Source organism: Anopheles marshallii, chromosome 3, assembly GCF_943734725.1.
Source record: "Anopheles marshallii chromosome 3, idAnoMarsDA_429_01, whole genome shotgun sequence".
Taxonomy (NCBI): domain Eukaryota; kingdom Metazoa; phylum Arthropoda; class Insecta; order Diptera; family Culicidae; genus Anopheles; species Anopheles marshallii.
This window is the reverse complement of record NC_071327.1, coordinates 29313493-29334785: the sequence shown is the minus strand read 5'-3', so window position 1 is coordinate 29334785 and position 21293 is coordinate 29313493. Positions and strand designations below refer to the sequence as shown.

At 43.6% G+C, this 21293-nt stretch overlaps 5 protein-coding genes across 5 annotated transcripts; 2 read left to right on the top strand and 3 right to left on the bottom strand.

The window, feature by feature from the left end:
* Window positions 1–745: 745 nt before the first annotated feature.
* Window positions 746–8596, top strand: LOC128715490 (sodium/hydrogen exchanger 7). The gene is made up of 14 exons (XM_053810396.1): window positions 746–1028; window positions 1460–1776; window positions 1838–2124; window positions 2196–2443; window positions 2510–2712; window positions 2796–2907; window positions 2983–3136; window positions 3203–3254; window positions 3598–3627; window positions 4158–4217; window positions 4640–4743; window positions 4808–4916; window positions 5278–5391; window positions 8480–8596. Exons 1-14 carry the CDS (start codon window positions 746–748, stop codon window positions 8594–8596), a joined length of 2190 nt encoding a protein of 729 aa, XP_053666371.1.
* Window positions 8597–9429: 833 nt separating this feature from the next.
* On the top strand, window positions 9430–9918 carry LOC128715712 (S-phase kinase-associated protein 1-like). Its single transcript, XM_053810624.1, has one exon. It carries the CDS (start codon window positions 9430–9432, stop codon window positions 9916–9918), a length of 489 nt encoding a protein of 162 aa, XP_053666599.1.
* A 1182-nt stretch (window positions 9919–11100) lies between these two features.
* LOC128712456 (facilitated trehalose transporter Tret1-2 homolog) lies at window positions 11101–13023 on the bottom strand. The gene is made up of 4 exons (XM_053807349.1): window positions 12774–13023; window positions 12497–12688; window positions 12190–12338; window positions 11101–12075 (listed from the first exon to the last, which is right to left on the bottom strand). The coding sequence occupies exons 1-4, from the start codon at window positions 13021–13023 to the stop codon at window positions 11101–11103; spliced, it is 1566 nt and encodes a 521-aa protein (XP_053663324.1).
* Window positions 13024–15477: 2454 nt separating this feature from the next.
* On the bottom strand, window positions 15478–16164 carry LOC128715410 (uncharacterized). The gene has a single exon (XM_053810304.1). It carries the CDS (start codon window positions 16162–16164, stop codon window positions 15478–15480), a length of 687 nt encoding a protein of 228 aa, XP_053666279.1.
* Window positions 16165–18821: 2657 nt separating this feature from the next.
* Window positions 18822–20790, bottom strand: LOC128712455 (facilitated trehalose transporter Tret1-2 homolog). Its single transcript, XM_053807348.1, has 3 exons — window positions 20403–20790; window positions 20014–20205; window positions 18822–19924 (listed from the first exon to the last, which is right to left on the bottom strand). Exons 1-3 carry the CDS (start codon window positions 20788–20790, stop codon window positions 18822–18824), a joined length of 1683 nt encoding a protein of 560 aa, XP_053663323.1.
* Window positions 20791–21293: the final 503 nt, after the last annotated feature.

Genomic DNA, 21293 nt, shown 5'->3' with positions numbered 1-21293 from the left:
TCTCCATCCTATCCGTACACGCGCACGCAACCAATCGCCCATCTATGTTTACAGGAAGTGAAGTGCACTATTTTTTTAAATTGTTCATCGTGATATAATGTTGATAGCGAATGAAACAATCGAGAGCAATCGTTAAATAAAATATGTTCCACTTATTGTTTACGCTGGGTGTATTAATATTGTACGATAAAATGCGTAGAGATAAGTAAATAACATACCTTTAACGTCGCTAAGATCGGGAGCACTGTTTCTGGGAAATACTACCACCCGCAGCACAATGCGATGTTGCGAACATGTTGATTTTTTTCTCGGAATATGTATAAGGACCGATGCTGCAGCCCAATCGACCATTGTGCACTGCACGAATTTCGTCGAGCAGCAGGCTGTTGTCAAAATTTGTTCTGTCATAACAAAGCAAAAAAAAGGTTATCAATTTCCTAATCAACAAAACGAAGTGGAAGCAGCGCACAACGGAATAACAAAGACCAGCAGAGCGCAAAGAGGCAAAAAGAGTTTGGGCTATAGTGCAAAGGGGATTCTCCCCCGTCGTAGTTTCGTCAGCACACACAAAACTGCACCAAATTACAATTGATCCAACGGTGCGTTTAGTGGTACCTTTCGTCATCGTACGAGTAGTCATCGTACTGCGGGTACAGCTGTCTCGGGTTACGGGTAGCTTTTGCAACCCGGAATACAGATCCGAATCCTGGTACGAGAGGACGGTCCGACCGGGCACGGGATTACAATGTTAAAGCGGCGTACGAAATCGCAAAACCGTCGATCCCGGTATCGCTTTCTGCCCGTCGCATTACTGATAGTGCTAGCCCAATGGTGCCTACTAGATACAGCCGTCACAGCCGAATCGACCGATATCGAGCTCGATGCGAAGGCGAACAAAATTCATCAGATCGATTCGCTCAATCTGTTGCTTTACACCTTCCTGCTAACTTTGACGGTGCTAACGATATGGTTGTTCAAACATCGGCGCGTTTCCTGGCTGCACGAGACGGGTCTGGCCGTGATATACGGTAAGTGAAAATGTTTCGCTGATTCGACAAAAAGGTAGTCGTTATCAAAGCTCCGTGTGCCGCCTGTGACTGACAATCGGATTATTCGAATATGATCCATGGTTTGTAATCAATAGTACGAGTGCGTCGCCCAACGTTCCCATATGGTACGGTCGGACGGATCATTTTACATTGATAGTAGGAGGACGTTCGTATGACTAATGCCGTTTGCGCAACGGCAGCTCGCACGGGGCTATGTGTGATTTGTCCGTCGTTTACTATGTACTTGCTATATTTACTTTTCATCGCTGTTGAACCGGCTGTTGCAATAACAATAATAATGAAACCAACTCAGGCTGACGCTATGACTTTTATGCGATTTAGCTGTAAACTATAGAATGGTTTGATAATAATTCATGCAATTGTCTTTTTGCCGCCTATACCCCTGTTAGGTCTTATCGTAGGAGCCATTATCCGGTATGCAGGAACCACCACACCAATCATCCACGTTTCCGTGGAAGCAGAACCGGATGCAAAGTTCAACCAAAGCCTCCCACCGGACACACTGTGGCTCAAGTTTCCGGGCAATTTACCGCACGGTTCCGACCAACCGGTGAAGGCGAACAAAACGTACACGTACAGCTTTCGCGGTGAGCTGGGCAATGTGGAAGAGAACGAGATCGATTTGAAAGCTACGTTTGATCCGGAAATCTTTTTCAACATCATCCTACCCCCGATCATATTCCATGCCGGTTATAGCTTAAAACGGGTAAGATTGTTAATTTTGAGTTGTATCAAACATGTAATAAACCGATTTTTTTACGTTTTAGAAATACTTCTTCCGTAACCTTGGAGCTATTTTAATGTTTGCTATCATCGGTACGACACTGTCGGCATTTTTGATTGGCGCACTAATGTACGGATTCGTCCAGCTGATGCCTAAGCTAAAATCGAGCTTTACGTTTCTGGACACGCTGTACTTTGGGGCACTGATTTCTCCCACCGACCCGCTTACCATTTTGGCGATTTTTAGCGATATGCATGTGGACGTTAATCTCTATGCACTTGTGTTTGGTGAGAGTGTTCTGAATGATGCCGTTGCAATCGTACTCAGTGGGTAAGTACAATTGTATGGAAATAGTATGCTTCATTCTAACGCTTCTTTACCTTCACCTTGATGTGGTTCAGTGCAATACAAAACTACGGTGAGCACTATTCGAGCAATGGCGAATTTGAAGGCCACGCGTTTCTACGTTCGTTGGGAGATTTTTTCAGCGTGTTTGCCTTTTCACTGTTGATCGGCGCATCGATGGGTTGCGTCACGGCGATGATGACCAAGTTCACGCGGATACGGGACTTCCCACTGCTGGAATCAGCCCTGTTCGTACTGATGTCCTACAGTACGTTTTTGATCGCTGAAGCTGCAGAGTTAACGGGTATGTGTGGATGGGTAAACGATGACCTTGCTATTGTTCTAAAAAATGTACCGATTTCGTTTACAGGCGTTGTTGCGGTACTATTTTGCGGTATTTGTCAAGCACATTACACGTACAACAACCTTTCGGATGATTCCCGGACACGAACGAAGCAGATTTTTGAGCTGCTTAATTTTCTTGCCGAAAACTTCATCTTCTCGTACATCGGTGTATCAATGTTTACCTTCCCGAAGCATCACTTCGATCCGCTGTTCATTTTTACTGGTTTTGTAAGTATCCCCAGTTTGTGTTGTAGCCATTTGTCATGCCGGTTTTGTAACTGGTGCATGGGGCCTTTTGTTTTCTTTCCCAGATGTGTGCGGCTATCGGACGTGCTGTAAATATTTATCCCCTTTCAGCTTTGCTAAATATTGCTAGAAAGCCAAAGATCTCGTGGAATTTTCAGCACATGCTGTTCTTTGCCGGTAAGGCGATGTGTTTAGAATTAGTTTCATTTAAGGAAAGCTAAATTGTTGCTTGTTTTATTGCCTTTTTTGTAGGATTACGTGGTGCAATGTCGTTCGCATTAGCGATTCGTAACACGGTGTCCGACGCGAGACAGGCAATGTTAACGACCACGTCGTTAATTGTAATTACCACCGTCATTATTCAAGGTGGAGCAGCCAACTTTCTGCTAAATTGGTTGAATATACCGTGAGTGAATTGAGAAAAAGGCAATGGTCTTCCACTGATTCTAATCATCTTCCTTTTTCCTTCCAGTGTTGGAGTCGATGATGAAACGGAGGTCCTTCCCTATCAAGGAGTACGAAGCGTAAGTATAGCAACATTTTATCGTTACGTTTCTTTTGTCTGCTGCACTTTTATATTGCACTGTGATAATAATGGTTGTACAACTGATCTATTAAACAACGCAAAAATGTTCCTATTTTTGTATTTTTTTGTGATCGTTTGCCTTATTTCATGTTTACTTTTTTAATACAATAACCAAAATACGAACGCTACGCTAATCGCCATACCATTTTTCTGTTTCTAAAATGATTGTACTTCAAAATCTCTAAAATCTTCTTATTTTCAAACTCGAATAAAAAATGTACGCCTGGCGCACTATTCACATGGCAAACTACTTCGTTTACTATCTGCACCGCAACAAACAGGTGTACAATTCGATGGAGAACACAGCTGGGGTATGTTTAATAAGCGAAAAAACAGCATGCCCTCCGGCATGGTAGCCTTTTGTTTGATGTTTGATCATTGTAGTGGAAGTATTAATGATCTACTATATTCTTGCATGCGAATTTCCCTCCTCAATGTGTTTTGCATCATTGTATGTGCGTGTGTATGGCTCATTAATCGATCCGATCGTACCCGTTCCCCGTCCATTCGTTAATAGTCTGTATCTAGACACATGTTGTAATGGGTTTAAAGAGTTAAATCTGGCATAGGCGTGCGGTTTCCATGGTTTCATAGCTTTTTTCAATCTTCCCTACCCGTTCATTATCGATAAAGCGTTGCTTAGCTAGTGTTGCTCATGATGTCATACACCGTATGCAAAACGTTGGTAGCAGTTGGCGTAACAATGTTTCATCCTACCACACTTTATCGCGTTTACGTTAGAACAAAAGCACCATTCCCCAAACTAATCCATGATCATGTTTTCATTATTGCTGTATCGCGTATTCGCCACAATCGGCAACGATTGCTTTAATTTCTAAAGTCCATCGATGTTGGTTTAAATCTCAGTCAACTGCAGGTGAATAGGCGAGCAAGTTCTTTGGTAAGAGGCGTTAGTTAAATTTTCATTTTTCAATTCGTTTTTTCTTATTATTAGAACATTGGAATGTTTCTTTTGGTTCGTAGTTTTTCCTTTATTTATTTAGATGAGTAGTTTACACGAAATTATTTTGTTAGCGTTATTTGAAACAATCGCGAAGGACTAGCTTTATAATTTGAGGGATGTGTTAGACCTTGCCTACGGTATTATACCATCACGCATAATCATGCATTTCAATTAAAATGAAACATTATAATCACGCATTAGTTGCCTTCTCTTTGTGGTTTGTTATTGCTCCCTCGCCTAGCATTAAGCTTTTATTTGGTATCATTAGCATTTGTTATTTAGCTGTTAAACTGTTAGCGATAACTAAGTAGCACCATATAATAATGATTTTATTGTCTCACTGTATGTGTCTAAACAAGGATTTGGAAAATCCGGATAGTGAAGGTGCCACTACTCCTGGTGGGTCACGAAGAGGCCACGAAAAAGCTGTACTAGCACGGCTGTGGGGAAATTTCGATACAAGGTAAGAATAAAGAGGAATTGCATTGAGAGAGAAATTAACTTTAAAATGATCTATTTTTTTTTAGGTATATGAAACCATTATTGACTCATTCGCGGCCAACATTGCTCGAGACGTTACCCGTTTGCTTAAGCCCATTGGCTCGTTTGCTCACTACAACCGAGCAGCTGACGCAGGTAGGTGTCAGAAATTAACATGTAAAGCTTAATAATACAAGGTTTGCGATTTTATCTGGTGAATTCAGAGCCTTTTCTCGGGTCAAAATGAACTTATCTGTTCCGAGATAGATCTAGCATAATTCGCTTTTTCTGGACTATTTTAAAAAATAAGCTGTTACAGCTCTAAGCTTTCTGGACGGAAGCATTAAATGCTTGGCAAATAAAATCGTACACCCTGCACAAAGCTTTCACAGTGTCAGTCGAGGATGCTTTGTACAGAATCAGTTCCGTGTTGATCAATATCCAGAAAAGTGTGAAAGACCCTAGAACTCAGAAACCGAAGATACCAAATACATCTTCTTTGTTGCTTTAATCGTAGGACGGCCCAACGCGTCGTTCGGATTCGGATTCCGACCTATGCATCGACGATGACGATCGTGCTTCGCGTGGTGGTCCCGCTGATGGTAGCGCACGCCGGAATTCAATCAATCGCGTAAGTATACGCCTCGTTTCGGACGATCGCAGCACGATATTTGCGAGCTATAAAAACCGCGATTAATGTTTGTGCGGGTAGCGATAAGTGAATGAGCTTGACAAGTAAAAAACACACATACACAACAATTGTAGGGAACAACAATTGCAAACTAACCAAGTTGCATAACTCGGGTATAGAAGTGGTTTTAGTAAACCTGTAAATGCAACTTGCACGTAAAAGACAATGCATGAAATAATCCAATCATACTAAATCATACACAAATTCACAACACACATATACGCTGTATTTAAAGTTAGGACAAGAGTTCGAGGGACAACACTAATCGTTGAAAATTATACATGCCTCGCTGCAGCGTGAGCGTGCGAGGCATCCTCTGGATTTGTTAGAGGTATTTAGGGATAGTATCTGGTATTGGTGGTGTTTATCTTTGTCTAGTCAACGGTGCTGTTCCGGTTAGGAAGCTGGATATGAATGAGCTGCTGAAGCTTTTTGAAATTGAATACAAAGCATCTAACGAATATTATTAACACAGATAAGGAAGTGTAGCGCAAAATACGCTACCTATTGGTCCTGAATGTAAAGACTTAACTGGTGCAAAAAAAAGTTGGTGATAGAAATTTTTGAGCAGTTGTGACATCGCCAGAACTGGCGTAGGCAGTAGTACGTTTGCCATAATTTTGAATTTTGAGCTGGGTCCGAATTGGGCAATAGTAGACACACACATAACTATAACATTATATTTGTAATCTTAAATTAGTTCTGAGAAGCATTGTGTAGATCTAAACACTGTCAAACAAGTAGATGATTAATGGTTAGTTTTTATTACGTATTACGTTACTAGTTATTGATAACCGTGTAACAAGGATTGTGATCTTAACATGTATCCCTATTCTTTGCATGCATGCTTTCCTTCGTTATCGTCCCTACGATTCTTACCCAACCAACCTACCCAACGTGTGGTGACTCGATTATGTATTGTTTCACGCACGTGTGATGTGTCTCGCGCAATGCCTTCCTTTTTACGCGAACAAAAAATCACTTATCCTTCGCAAACTCCTTATACTATCGACAACAAATACCACCGACCACTTCTTCTTCTTCTACTACTACTTCCACTCTCTCCATTCGTCTGGCGTTGGACGAACTGGTGCGACTATCAATTCCACATACAACACACGAAACAATACTAAACACGATCCGCAGCGACAGCAACATTCCGATGCCGCACATGAAGCTAACGATGCGATCAACATCCTAAGTAGTTTGGGGACTAATTTTATGTAACACCAAACCGGAACAAAAGCTAATCGGTGTGGAAAAACGCAACGATATTCGGTGGTTCTATTTGGTAATCTTTTGTACAAAGTTTGGTTTTCATTAACTGATTTGTTGAGTTGTTATTTCTCGCATGTACTTTTGTTTGTTTTGTTTGTTTCATTACCAAAATTTTTCTGTTGCTTTTAGAATATGATTGGCACATGTTTATTCTTTATTTTTGTTCTGTTTTTTCTTTTGACATGCGTATATCGTGTTCGTGCAGCAGAAACGTACTGTTTAAAAGCTGATTGCAGTTCTGTTTGTTGTGCTCTGTCACTGAATAGCCGAGCAGAGACTGTGCTGAACAGTAAAGCGAAATGATTTACAACAGTGTTCTTTACCAAATTTTGCTGCATTACCATCACGGTTTGCCATATGTTTCCTTGGTATTATTTAGCATATGATCGGTCCTGTTATTTAGTGTTTTAATATGATTATTTTAATTATCCACGGTATGGGTTCGTTGAATTGCATTGCATTGCATTGCAAACAATTTGGTAGTTTTATATTTTCTGTTTAGGTTTTACTTGGTCGCAAATGTCCCCAAAGGCATGGACAATAATTTTTGAAACACTCTATAATGTGTGCTCATTAAGTTAAGTCTTTCGTTTAGAAGGAAATAAACAAAGTTTGTTTTACGAGTTGCTGTTAGAAAAAACATCATAAGATTCCACGTCTATTCTCGTTTAAAGGAAGATTCAAACATTTAAAAAATCCATAAAATTTGAAACGTTTCCAAATGCACTTTCTTAAAATTTTTGAACCTTAAAGAAAAACAATTACACAATAACCGTACTGCTCATTTACTTTGCTCTCTGTTCACTCCACTGGTATTGTACGATTTGAATATGATTTATTGAACAATACATTTTTACTCCCCTTTTGTCGATCAAACGTTTGTTCGTTTATTATATGTTTTTGCTACACGTTTCATTTGGTAGATTTTTGTGTTCTGAATCTTTGTTCTACAGTTACCCAACACGTAAAGATTATAACCGAAAGATACAAACCTCCCTGTGATTTGTCATTAATCAGAAAAAAAATCAGAAGTCTGCAAGTAGGTACTGTTATTGCTTCGGCTGTACAATCGGGAAAAACAATGTTCGTTGTACTTACTAGCGTAAAAGACACACCATTTTCAGTTTCAGTCAGGCTTGGTAATGATCTTGTTAATGCGTGCAGATGCATGAAAGAAAAAGTCGGTTAAGAATAGAAGTGCTCTCGGATGAAATGGTCGAGTAAGAACACACAGACAGAAAGATTATTTTAATTCGTTTAAGTTCCTTAAGCGTTCTGCTAAATGGCCCATTGTGTGATGTCGTCCTATTTTAAGCGATAGTGGATTAGATTAAAGGGAACTATAGGTGTTGCGATTGAAGCTTGCAGTGGGATAAGCGTTGTATGATGGTACAGCTTCAGATAAAACTTTGATGATCGTCTAGGCGCTGTTGACAGGATAACAAAGGTGCTAGTTAGACCGCTATGTAGGTACGTTTGTCGATCATCTGGTGTACGGTTCAATGAAGAATATAAAGTTAATTGGTACGAACGAAAGACGCAAATATGTGCATTAAATACAATGATATTAAATGATACATGTTTTACCTGTTTGCATTGCATTCCTTTTCACTGCGCTTTCATAATCCTTTCTATTTCTCTTTCTCTCTCTATTTACTATGCTTCCGCCATGAACTTCCTGGGTGGTTTAATTGTAATCCAAATCCGAAACGGTCCACTAATATGCCGTATGTTTCCACCGTATCATTAGTTAGAAATTATGGACGACAGTGAGCATGACACGTTCCGTGTTTCATCCTCGGCTAATATTGCGAACCGCATCATACAACAGGGCAGAAGGGCGAGTGGAAAAATTTTCCATTTCTAAACGATATTACTTTAGATAAGATATAAAACTGCCACATCATGAACAATGGTCTGTTTCAAATAATCTGCCTGCATACGAGGAATTCTTGTTTGTGACTGTGATATTTTGGAAATGTTGAATTGAAAAATTGCGTCATTATTTAGCACTTTTCATACCAACTCCGTTTTCCGCCCTTCACGTTAATTTAATTTATTTTTTGTGGATTATAATAAATTTGAACGTTATCTATGTTGAACACCGTATTGTTTTAATAAAATGCGATTCATAATCGCAATACACTTAAACAATAGTGTGTAACGTGCGGAAATCTCTTATAAGCATCGTTCTGGGACCTTCAAGGAGAAATTTTCTTCCAGTTGCTAAAAATCCTACCAAAGAGCGGTATTTGCGTAAAATTTGTGCCAAATTATTTCACATTCAAGTAACCGTCAATTTAACTACGAAACTTATCGTGAATGGAAACGGTTAAAATTAAGTCTACCAACTGTCACAAATGACAGTACTATGTCTGTCAACGTTCGACGTGAACCAACCTCCTCAGTGCTACGTTCAATATTTCATTTCGTTTCGTCAAGCGCCTCGGGATAAACACGGAAAAACTTTTCTAGAAAAAGCGTATTTCGGTAAGTGTTTGTTCGATATTGCTTTAACATTTATGAATTGCCGTTTGCAAATCAGCTAGAACAATTGAACGGTGGACAATTTAGCACAAACACGATCGAGTAAAGGAGCTGGCAGAAAGGTTTGCTAAACATTTCCTTGTTTTTCGCTCTTTGTGTATTTTTAGAGTGTTTCCTAGGAATCAATAATCATCTCACTAACACACATTCACAATGCCCACCATCAGACTACAGTCGTCGGACGGCGAAATTTTCGACACCGATGTACAGATCGCGAAATGTTCCGGAACCATCAAAACGATGCTGGAAGATCTGGGTATGGACGAGGGCGACGATGAGGTCGTACCGCTGCCGAACGTCAATTCCGCCATCTTGCGAAAGGTACTTCAGTGGGCCACCTTCCACAAGGATGATCCGATTCCGGTTGAAGACGACGACAGCAAAGAAAAGCGCACGGACGACATTAGTTCGTGGGATGCCGACTTTCTGAAGGTGGACCAGGGTACCCTGTTCGAGTTGATCCTGGCAGCGAACTATTTGGACATTAAGGGGCTGCTAGATGTGACGTGCAAGACGGTGGCAAACATGATCAAGGGCAAAACCCCGGAAGAGATTCGTAAGACGTTCAATATCAAGAACGACTTCACCCCGGCAGAGGAGGAACAGGTTCGCAAGGAGAATGAATGGTGTGAAGAGAAGTAGTGTGTTAGTTTGTACGCTTGTGGACAGATTTCTTGCTGGTACTTCAGTTCACCGTGATTTGGGTTGACGAGTTTCCTTGATGAAATGTCCGGAAGGTGTTGGATTCAGCTAATCGTGTGCTAAGCTCAACGCTCTCACCCAACAATTTTTATCATTGCGTATATATTTCTTTCATTTAATTTTATCCATAGAATCAAAATCTTGTTCTTTTCTTTTTTGTTTGTTCCCTAGAAAACCCAATCGGTCTTGAATTAATTTAGCTATTTGTGCCGTTCAAGATACTAAGGCGATTAGTTCAAGATGCAGAAGGATTAATAAACGTGTTTCTAACATAAACAATCTGAAGCTCTCGATTTCTTCTTAAACAAGTTGTTTGTTTTATAAAATTAGATTCCTTTACATAAATTGTACATACATGTAGTGATAATAGAGCAGCAATAATAATAATCTATATTTTACGTGGTAAAGATAAATTCTAGTAAATATTTTCGTTGAGAATTTTGTAGATATTATTATTTACTATAAGCCATAGTACTTCAAGGATGTTCCAAGAATGGTAAGTTAAAAATTATATAATAAATAAATTTAAATTGACCATTATTATTGAATTTGTTTTTTAGGCATTAGCTTCTAGACTAAATCTTTAACCGACGAGTGAAGAAGTGGAAGCAAATGTTCTTAAAATATATACGAGTTAACAACTCTGGCACTTTGGATCAGCAGCAACTCATAAATGTGTACTTACCATTGCAAAAAGTAAGTAATCCTGCGTGAAACTGATTTGGCATTGACTGTGATAATAATCACGCACGTATATAAACAGTCCACACATACTAGCACAGTTATAGATTCGTAGTTCTTTTACATTATTAACTGAGTTTTACAAGTTGTTTTCCCCTTTTCAATAACAATTACTAAACCTTGCGTCTTTAAAATTCATGATATTAGTGTGCAGGCAGTGTGGTGATGATAGTGGTCTCGTAGATTTGTTCCCTTCCTTCTGTACAACGCCATTTGAATGCGACCAGTAGTAGCTTTAAGTAGCTTCATAAGTGAAACGCGTGATTCGCGGTTTTAACCAGTTATAACAACAACGAAAATAACAAATCGCACATAATCTTTAATGTACCGGTGCCTTATCACAGTTCATGGTTCCATTGAGTTTGTTCATTTTATAGTGTCTTACTGGGTGTTAGTGCCTGGGTACGATGATCGCCGTTGTTGTTTCGCTAACATTGTCTTCATTTCGACGTCCTGCTTGTCCGAGGACTTGTTACCACGGAAATGATTTTCTATATCTTCCAGCGTGCGGCCCTTCGTTTCCGGTAGGAAGAAGTACACGAACACGATCCCCAACATTGACAGGCAGCCGAACAGGATGAATACGTTCGAGTTCCCGATGGTTTCCACCATCGAGGGATATATTTTGAGAATGATAAACGACATGGTGTAACCGAAGAAGATGGTTAATCCGGACGCAAAGCCACGGATTTTGGTCGGGTATACTTCGGCGTTCATTGAGAAGGGAAGTGTTAAGAAGCCAAGTGTAGCCGTGAAGATAAAAGCTACTAGCAGTACGGTTGGGATCCAGGAAAGCGAAGTACCCTTAACCGGATGAATGGCGCAAACGGCCAAACCAAACATGCAGGACGCCATACCGAACCCGGAAAACAGTGCAGGCGGACGGCGGCCAAATTTATCGGAAATGAACGACATCAGCACCGTCGTTACAACGCGCGTCAATCCCACAAACACAGCGCTTAGGAATGGATCAATAGCAACGCCTGCCTCGATCGAGAAGCTTGCGGCATAGACGATGATCACGAAGATACCGGTAAACTGTTGGAAAAAGAAGAACGTGCACATGATCGCGAGCGGTTTGTACACTTCGGGCTTTTTCAGCTGATCCAGTTTGGATTTTTTGCCATCCTGAGTCGAACGGAAACGTGCGATGTTCTGTTCCAGTGCGTCCAACTCGGCCCGAATTTCCGGATGATCATCTTCCTTGATAGCTCGCACCACCTTGAGGCAGCGTTCCGCCTTGGGTAGACGCTTTTTACTCACGAGCCAACTAGGTGACTCGGGCAACGGAATCACCGTCAACAGCGATACGACGGTAAACACGCCGCAAATCATACACACGAACCGCCAGTCGTTCTGTCAGGTGAAAAAAGCGCAAATAGATTAGTAAACAATTCCGAGCTTAGGTCCGGGGGGGTGGGCATCAGGTCTTCAATCATCTTTCTATCATCGGATAAGCATTTGACATACCTTGAACACATAGCCGAGCGTATAGATACTAAGCATGCCGATAGCGGTACAGAAAGCGGTCAGCAACGTAAGGCGCCCGCGTAGATTTGGATGGGCAACCTCGGCCGCATAGACCGATGCTGGGGTGCTCGATAAGCCTATCGCAATGCCTGTTCAAAACGGCGACATTGATAAAAGAGGGAGAAAGGAAAAAAAAAACACACGTATGACAAGCGATGGCCATTAGATTCTACGGTGTAAGACGGATACTGCGTGCTACGGAATAGATAAAAGAATCGAAACACACACGTGGATGTGTGAGGCCTACCTATTATTATACGCGCCACGATTAGCTCGATGAAGAGCGTGGTGCTATCGGTACGGCTCGCGAAAGACATGATTGCCCAGGAAACGATCGATATGATGTTGATAAAGTAGAGCGTTTTCTTGCGGCCGACCTTATCCAACAGATAGCCGGAAAGCAGGCCACCGAACGGGCACATAATCGATGTGATGGACGCTAGAGTGTGCGAGAGAGAAGGAAATGTTCAAACCAGCTGTTTTGGCTTTTGCATATTTTCGCGCCAAATTCGTGCGCAACTTACCGAACCACGTTGCGTTGGATTCCGTCAACACCACCGAGGTAGTGGAATTCGTCAGCTCAATCATGGCAATGGAAGGAAACCCGATGCCCATGCCGGACGAGATGATTGTTATGTTGGCCACCACGGCAGTCACTATTTGCGTGATGGCGGCACGGCGCGTTAACTGTGTAAGGACGGCATGGTTCGGACTTTTCGACGGTGACTTCTCGGTAAGGGTGGCCTCCAACTCGGCCAAATTTTTTAAACTCATTTTTTAGTCTGCAAATTAGAAAACGTTACGATAAATCAGGGTGACACTTGTGATATTACGGTGGTAACTGTCGCTACTTAAAAGGATGCAAAGATCACTAGATGGAGACTTTCGTGTTCAGAACCCCAATACAAAGCGGGTGCCGCGGACCAGCGATCGAGAGCCTCCCTAATTAACTGATCGTTCCAGCTTTGGTGCGATCAAAAATTTCGGGCAATGCCCGCGGAGAATTCGAAATCGTGCAGTTCCCGCAGAGAAACGTGTTATTTTTGGGCGATTTTATTTTTACCCCCTTTTTCGCCGGGGGAATAAGGCGATAAAAACGGAGATTTTGCAAAGCGCGAATACATTTACGAAACAGGTCTTTCGGTGATTATCGGCGGAAATCCGCCGACCGTTCGGTTGTGAGAGTTAGCAAATTACTTCGGGTCCGTCTTTTCGGACAGAGATAGCCACTTGTCCTTTCGACCAGATTAGGGCACCTTGCAGCGACTCGTATTTTGTTAATCATGTTGTTTGCCTGTAGCGTACACATTTCGGTATGTTCCAGTTGGAACCGGTATCGGAAACTCGCTTGTAGCTGAATGCCTGACGTTCCTACGCGTCGCTCGTAAGAACCTTTTTCTACGCGTTGCCTTCGGAAATAATTGACCTCAATGAATGCCCGGGGCGCCGTGCGAGGGAGAAGATGTTTTGCACACGTCGGCGGTTTGCCTTTCCGTAAACATTCGTGTGCTCCCTTTTCTACGTTAACTTACCGACGCGACCACAATGTTATTTCCAGCTTCAAGCTTGGCTGGTTTCCAGCACACCGATATAAAGAAAATATCCCACCGGCGGTGGGCCCAACTTTGGGACAAGAGCTGCTAATTTGTACAACACATTTAGCACTGGCGTTTCGTTAACGGTCGTGTCACGATTTTCTTCTGTTTGATTGATCCTGAGAGCGGTGCGATGATGCCGATGATCGCACTGTGCGCGTCCTGCCACGAGAATGATCAGCTGGCAAAATGCTTACCCATCTTACTCCGTTTCCCGTGCGTGTGCGCTACACATGCTGGTGTGGTTGTTACAGAAACGCGCACAGCATAAATGTTTACCAATATTTTGACCACGTCCACGGGGCTTTGTGGTGGTGAGATGTATGCTGTATGTTCCGGAAGGTTTTTTGTTTTCTTGTTGTTCCCTGTTCCCTTTGCTACAACGCGCGATTGCTCACCGCGAAAAACGAAGCATGCGCACAAAACGAAATTAACGACGATTAGCGGATTTGGAAACGGCGCAACAACGCCACGAAGGGTAGGGTCATGGTACATTTGACAGCGGGTTGTTTTGCTCGTCCGCCGAGACCGTGGTTTGAATGGAACGATATTATGCACTGGTGTTATTTAAACATTTTGCAAAGCAAAAAAGTACTCAATTTTATTTACTAATTCTCCCAAAAACGTGTGTTTGCAGGATGCCCCCTCCCCCACACGGCATAAACTATAAAACAGTAACCAAACAAAAGGATTTGAAGGGAAAGATTTACTGAAACAGGTGCGGACACACGAAACGGTAAACAAAAAGTCTACAAAAACCGGTTGAGTGAATTATAGCCAACTTATGGGGGGAGTAAAAAAAAATGGCAACTTTATTCTTGCTGCTGCTTTCCAAGTGAGTGAATCGGAGCTGATGAAAACCATTAAAATTATGTGATAATGAATGCTTTACAGGCACAAAATAAACAGGATTTGTACAAAAGCATCCACTGGCACATTGGCGACTAGTTCTGTCCGCGAAGGTCACCAAATGTTATTGACCCAATCTAATGTACAAACAGAAGTTGCGGTTTATTTACACTGGACGGAATGCGAATTGATTCCAAGACACCCGTGGGCTTTGAAGGACAAAAGCCTATTATCTTGTCCACTCGCTTAAGTGTGGCGTGGAGGCGCCGCCGTTAACCTTCATTGAACGATCGATACTTCAATCGATTAAAGCTGATTGGCCTCAAAATGAGATAGTGATGAATAGCCAGTAACCAGTTATGGCCGTTTTATACGGTGCACTGGTGGAGTTACACACTCTGTACAAATATGAATAACGGTTAGAATGACCAACTAGCTCATCCCCACTTCCGCTAGAATTCAACTGAGAATACAGAATATAATCCAAATGCAAGAAAAACAACATTCACAAAAAAAATCCATTTCATCGCTTTATTCTTCGCCCTCTGGACCAGTCGATACGCTACATTGATAACAACAATATAGCAGCAAGGGAAAAAAATGGAACATTTGATGCTCGCTCGAACGTGATTAGCACCATGGGAATTTTGTTCCGTGCTATCATTAGTAGGCCGCGTTTGATGATTACGAGAATCAGTTCAGGCGTGTTTGCGCTAAAAGGTTCAGCTCTAAGAAATTCTATGAGTTCATCCTTCATCGATCGATTCCAGAGTTTGTTTCATGTTTATTCTAGCTCTAGCGTAGCTGTGGCGATATTTTTCATCGTAGTAAACCGAACTTTACCCTTGCTCAGTTGGTCCTGGCACCAAAGCACCAGCTTGCACAGGAGTTCTAACTCTGCAGTGGAGCGTCCTCGAATTGTTCGTCTGACAATTGTCTCATTAAACGCACACGCCACCCTATCACGGTGGCTTTGCTGGAGCAATTCACCGTACGGACATGCTAGAGGATCCGCAAAGACTAGCAGCGTCAAAGTGCGTCCGATTTCCGTGGTCACTTCCGGTGGGTGTTCCGCAATTACAAATGGCAGCGTTTGTGCGTAGAGCAGCGCTTCTTCAGTACATCCCGTACGGATCAACTCGATGATGTGCAGTTGCAGTAGCTGGAAGTTCAACCAATGATCCGTGGCCAGTACTTCGGGAAAGAATTTTTCCACCAAACGATAAGCGTCCAAACCATTTCCCTTTCTGATCGATTCGAATATCAAAACACGGGCGTCTAGTGAGTGGGTGCTAACAGTGGGACTCACATTGGACTCTTGTGTAAATGTTTCGAGCGCTTCCTTGTACCCTCCGTGTACGAAATAGTTTGCCACGACTCTATGGATGTTTTCTTGATGAAACATGTATGATTTGAGGAGTTTGTTCCACTCCTCAACCGATGGGGACTTGTCGCCTGGAGTTTGATCCATTTAGAACACAGTTCTAGGTCTTGGTACCACACGTAACAATTGCTCAACTACAAATGCGATTACTTCACGAGGCTATTTTAGAGTGAATGTCTCATTTTTAGCGGAAAAGATCTAGTAATCTGGACTGGTGTTACCCATGTCAAAGTAGTGTTTGTATTCTCCACGCAAGACAAGCAGACTAGAGGTACGGAAAATCCGTTTGGCAAGCAAAAACCTATCCTCGTCTACTAGCGGCCAAAATTGAAAACAGATGTTGCGTGTGGTTTCCCTGGCAACCTGGAAGCTGTCCTTGATCCATCCGAGCAGATGCGATCAGTTAAACAGTTATTGATGGCACCATAAATCATCGGGTGCTGGCAGACACATGGACCACAGTTAAGTGTGAAATCTATCCATGTTTCCAAACAAATATAACACTTTCACTCTCGTTTTTTTTTTTTGTTTCTGCCTAGAACCGCTCCCACACAGCGCCCAACAACAACAGGCAATTTAAATTCTCACTTGCACCGCCCCGTAAGGTTTTAGTGCTGCTCGGATAAGCGATGTAAAATTTGAAGCAAGATGATGCTTCACAGCGGAACAGACGTCGTGTTACCCTTGACCGAAACGGCCGAATTCTTATGTGACACTGTAAATGCGGACTCCCCTTCTATTAATAAACTGGACGGTCGGAACAGCACTTTGCAAACGTTTCGCGCGTTCCCGCGATTGACGTTTTATACAAGCGGACATTTCAGCACAACTAAAGTTCGTTTTGTGTATTGATTTGTTTTTTCTTGCAGAATAAATCTTGTCACATTTCCCACCCCATCCCACCCCCGGTGTGAGCGCCGGGAAGTTCGAGCACATTCCCGATAGCTCAGGCACGGATGGCGGTGGAACTCGCCTCAAAAAATCGTCACGGCGGTATATTGCTCGTACAACATTTGCCGCCCGGCGCCCGCCAGAGCTGGGTTATCAAAACAGTGACAGCAGCACTTAACACCACCAATGGGCTGTGATAATCGTAACTTACGCAAAGGCGGACAACTTTCTCGCACACACTGGCTCGCACTCGCACTGGTGTATCCACGTCCGGCGTTTCCTTCCTGTCTGCAAAAAAACAAAACGGCACAAATCGGCACAGCTGTCGGGGCAGCAGCGTGCCTTTTGAGCACGGCGATCGGCGAATACTAACGTTCGTTCCCAACAACCGGCTAGACTAAATACGCATTATCATCACGAACCGCGGCCCGAAGTGGCCGCGACGACGATTGCGCGCGAATGTGTGTAGAGCCGCGCGCATGGCTTATGCTTCACGACCACCCGAAGCACGCGTTGCCGGCCATTCGTCAACAAAAACGGGCCCGCTAGGGAAGCTTTTGCGTCCCTCTTTTTTTTCTCTATGCATCAGTTATAACGGAATCGGCGCGGCCCGCGTGTGAATGAATGTTAGTGACAGGTTCGGAATCGTCGTAACGCCAGGCCAGCCCGGCGGACACACACGCAAAAAAGAAGCCAAACATTCAAACGGCGCTAACAGCTAAGCACGTGCTTACCGTGCTGTGGGAAGCGCGACAGTTAGTTTGCTGAGATCAATGTTGACCATCCTTGAACTTGATGGATTTATGGAACGGTTGGGCGCGATGCACGGTTCGGACAGAAGAGGGGAAGCTCCACAGCGAAGTCATGATGCGTATTTTGCAAGTAAAGCGTAAATTGTAAGTTTGAAACCGTTTAAAGATACCGGACCTGTGTGTTGATGCAGTTCATTCAATAGTACGGACGGGTTTGAACTGGTTTGAGTCGCACAGAGACTTAATTACGATCATTAGTACCATATCGGCAGCAGTGATTAAAGGCAATTGGGCTGTACTTAGTTGCCCAATAATGATACCTTATCAAAGACAAAACAAACAACCCGATTACAAAACATAAATCAGCTATCTAAGCCACATGTTAGAAAGGTGGTGTCATTATAATTCATTTATGTCCAAGCCCTTTGTTGAGTCGACTGAGTGTAGATAGCACACAAGAGTAAAGGTTTTTAATATCACTATATTTCCGTTAAAACGAGTGTTAGATATGGTAGAGCCTCTTATTGCATATGGCATTCCAGCTTAGTTAGTCGCTTCTACTCCCTGACTGACCCGTTCTATCTATCGTTGTTAGACTATTGCACGTACATGCTTAAAGAATGGCACCAGAGCTTTATTTAGCTACTATTTACATATCTCGGGGAGGTTATTTAAGTTTTTTTTTTCCTTTTTGCGGATCACAGATCTATTGTCGATCACAGAGCGGACTAAATTAATATTAATGATCGTGTGAGACACACCGAAAACGGAACGCGCACTGATGTGACGTGTGCCCGAATTGCTCGATAGCTAAGTGCTTTTTTTTTGTTTCCTTTCCGGGCCAAGATTAACCACAACGCGTTTCAATTAAACCTATTAAAGCGCATTCCTTTAGCGCTTTTCGTTAAACGCCACCGGCCGATGACTGCTGTGCGTATACCCTCCTGAATGATTGACATCAATTGAACTCAATAAGAATGCGCGGACATAAACTCCGGCACCGGCAGTTCCATCGGTCTAGATGGCACCCGTACCCTGGGGTGTCCGCCGTGAGTGGATTGAGTCGTTAACAACGTGATCGCGACACGCTGCTCCATTTGTTCAGACACTCTCCGTGGACAGATTGCTCACTTCGTCCTCCTCCATCTCCTGCGAAGGTGTCGAACCGTGCGACATCCCGCGGAAGTAATCCTCAATCTCCTGCAGAGATTTGCCCTTCGTTTCGGGCACCACGTAGATGACGTACAGCACCCCCAGCAGGGACACGGCACCGTAAATGATGAAGACATTCGCACTGCCCAGGAACTCCACCATCGTGGGATACAGCTTGATCGTGAAGAACGACATCAGATAGGTGAAGAACACGGTTACACCCGACGCAGGACCGCGCACCGTTTGGGGGAAGAGCTCCGCCAGCATAGAGAATGGCATGGTCAGAAATCCGAGCGTGCTGGTAAAGATGTACGTCAGGATCAGTACGGTTGGGATCCACTTGAGTTGTTCGATTGGCGGGAAGTAACTGCACAGTGCCAGCCCGAACATGCACACCAGCATACCGACGCCGGAAAAGATGGACGGTGGCTTACGGCCGAGCGTGTCCAGAATGTAAGCCACCAGCAGGGTGGCCACAACGCGCGTTATCCCAATCAACACCGTGCACAGGAACGGATCCATGGATACGCTCGCCTCCGAGGATACCTTTGCCGCGTACACAACAATCACAAAGATGCCGGAGAACTGTTGGAAGCCGAAAAACCCAATAATGATACCGAGCGGTTTGTAGACTTGCGGTTGCTTCAGAAGCCGCAGGAAACTCTCCTGTCCGGCACGACGCTGTGCCGTCACGTTATCCCGCATGCGCATCAGTTCCTTCTCGACTTCCGGAATTCGATGACCGTACGCTCCATAACCGCGGATCTTCTTCAGCGATCGCTCTGCTTCCTCTTCGCGATCTTTCGACATTAACCAGGCAGGGGATTCGGGCATAAAGAAGAGCAACACGAGCGATAGTACGCAGACGCCAGCGGCTAGTGCTGCCACCAGGCGGAAATCGTGCGGTATGGCGTAACCCATCGAGTAGATAAGCAAAATACCGACGGCAATACTCAGCGAGGTAAGTACCGTCAGTCGGCCACGCATCTTCGGTGTGGCGATTTCTGCCGAGTAAATGGAGGCCGGTGCGCTTACTAAGCCGATGACGACGCCTACAGGGTAAACAGCAAAGGCAGACAGGTGCAACGATTAGCCAACAGATGTCGCGAGCGGTATTAAAGTTAAGGTTCTATAAGCTTACCTATGATGACACGAGCGCTTAAGATTTGTGTGTACATCAGATCAAAGTTAGTCATACTGCAAACGGCGATCAGAGACCACGACACGATGGACAGTACGTTGATAAGCATGAGCGTTTTCTTGCGTCCGATGCGGTCCAGTAGATAACCGGAAACGAGACCACCGAGGGGACACGCGAACGAGCTGATGGAAGCTGTAAATAAGGGAAAGGTGAGGATTTTATTTGCTTGTCTATCCAAAATGTGCTCTGCTGACGAAGACGTCTCTTATCTAATTGTATTTCGCTTTCTGTATCTGTGCTCTTTTTAGGTTCGATTAATTGTCCGCCTGATGAAAATGGCCTTGAGTACTTGTTTGAGAGTCCAACCACAAAAATTGAATCATGCTTACCAAACCACGACGCTTGGCTAGTGTTCATCCGCAACGGGTTGTCCTCGCTGGTAAGCGCGTGCAGCGTAATGGCCGAATAACCCAAACCCATGCCGGACGATAGCACGGTCAGATTGGCCAGGATGCTCATGATCAGCTGCATCCGTGCACCGTTCGCGTGGGCTTCCTTGGTCAGGATCGTTGTCATATTGTTCATCCCGTATACGGCGGCATCGTTCGGTCGTTGGACGTCGGGTTTCCATTGTTTCTCGCTAATGAGCGATATGAACGATGGTTGGATGTAGTGCAGATTGGATGATGCGGTCAGCTGTTCGTGCTCGTCCTCGGCCGATGATAGATCGGTTCGATCTTCCGGTTGCTGCGCAGCTGTTTTCGTCGTGTTCGTCATTATCGCTTACTCCGAATGCTGAAATGTAGAACAAAGCGTAAAGATTACATCAGCTCACGCACAGGAATGACACGATGGTCCTATCCTTATTCTGTAGAATTCCCTCCCAGGGTGGTAAATGCTGTCGGGTACATTATCGCTTTATCAGCCCATATCAGCGATCAAGGTTGTATTGGCAAAAAAAAAACCAACAAAGAACAGCAAAGATTTGCAGGCGGCCGGGCACGCCCTTTACTTTGTTATGGTGCATTAAAGAGCAACCAACTAAACAAACATAATAATCGATTAACAAACCTCAATAGTTGGTGCGATTGCAAAGATGATGATGACGATGCGGGAACTTTGCGATTCTTTCTGATAATGGTCCATAAAGTTAGCAACCACCAACCGTCGCACAAGAGCCCACACAAGATCCTTCAAGCCATCTCATAAGGGGGTGTGTGCTGAGGGACGTTGGTGTGCAAAGGGCCTGTGTAAACACGGCATAAGTAGCGTGCACCGCT

Coding starts and splice junctions, on each gene's coding strand:
- LOC128715490 (XM_053810396.1), top strand. CDS start 746: ATGTTAAAGCGGCGTACGAAATCGCAAAACCGTCGATCCCGGTATCGC. Junction 3,628..4,157: donor CGATGGAGAACACAGCTGGG/GTATGTTTAATA, acceptor TAATTTCTAAAG/TCCATCGATGTTGGTTTAAA. Junction 4,917..5,277: donor CAACCGAGCAGCTGACGCAG/GTAGGTGTCAGA, acceptor CTTTAATCGTAG/GACGGCCCAACGCGTCGTTC.
- LOC128715712 (XM_053810624.1), top strand. CDS start 9,430: ATGCCCACCATCAGACTACAGTCGTCGGACGGCGAAATTTTCGACACC.
- LOC128712456 (XM_053807349.1), bottom strand. CDS start 13,023: ATGAGTTTAAAAAATTTGGCCGAGTTGGAGGCCACCCTTACCGAGAAG. Junction 12,339..12,496: donor CGTGGCGCGTATAATAATAG/GTAGGCCTCACA, acceptor CGTTTTGAACAG/GCATTGCGATAGGCTTATCG. Junction 12,076..12,189: donor CGCTCGGCTATGTGTTCAAG/GTATGTCAAATG, acceptor TTCACCTGACAG/AACGACTGGCGGTTCGTGTG.
- LOC128715410 (XM_053810304.1), bottom strand. CDS start 16,164: ATGGATCAAACTCCAGGCGACAAGTCCCCATCGGTTGAGGAGTGGAAC.
- LOC128712455 (XM_053807348.1), bottom strand. CDS start 20,790: ATGACGAACACGACGAAAACAGCTGCGCAGCAACCGGAAGATCGAACC. Junction 20,206..20,402: donor TAGCCAAGCGTCGTGGTTTG/GTAAGCATGATT, acceptor CCTTATTTACAG/CTTCCATCAGCTCGTTCGCG. Junction 19,925..20,013: donor AAGCGCTCGTGTCATCATAG/GTAAGCTTATAG, acceptor TTTACCCTGTAG/GCGTCGTCATCGGCTTAGTA.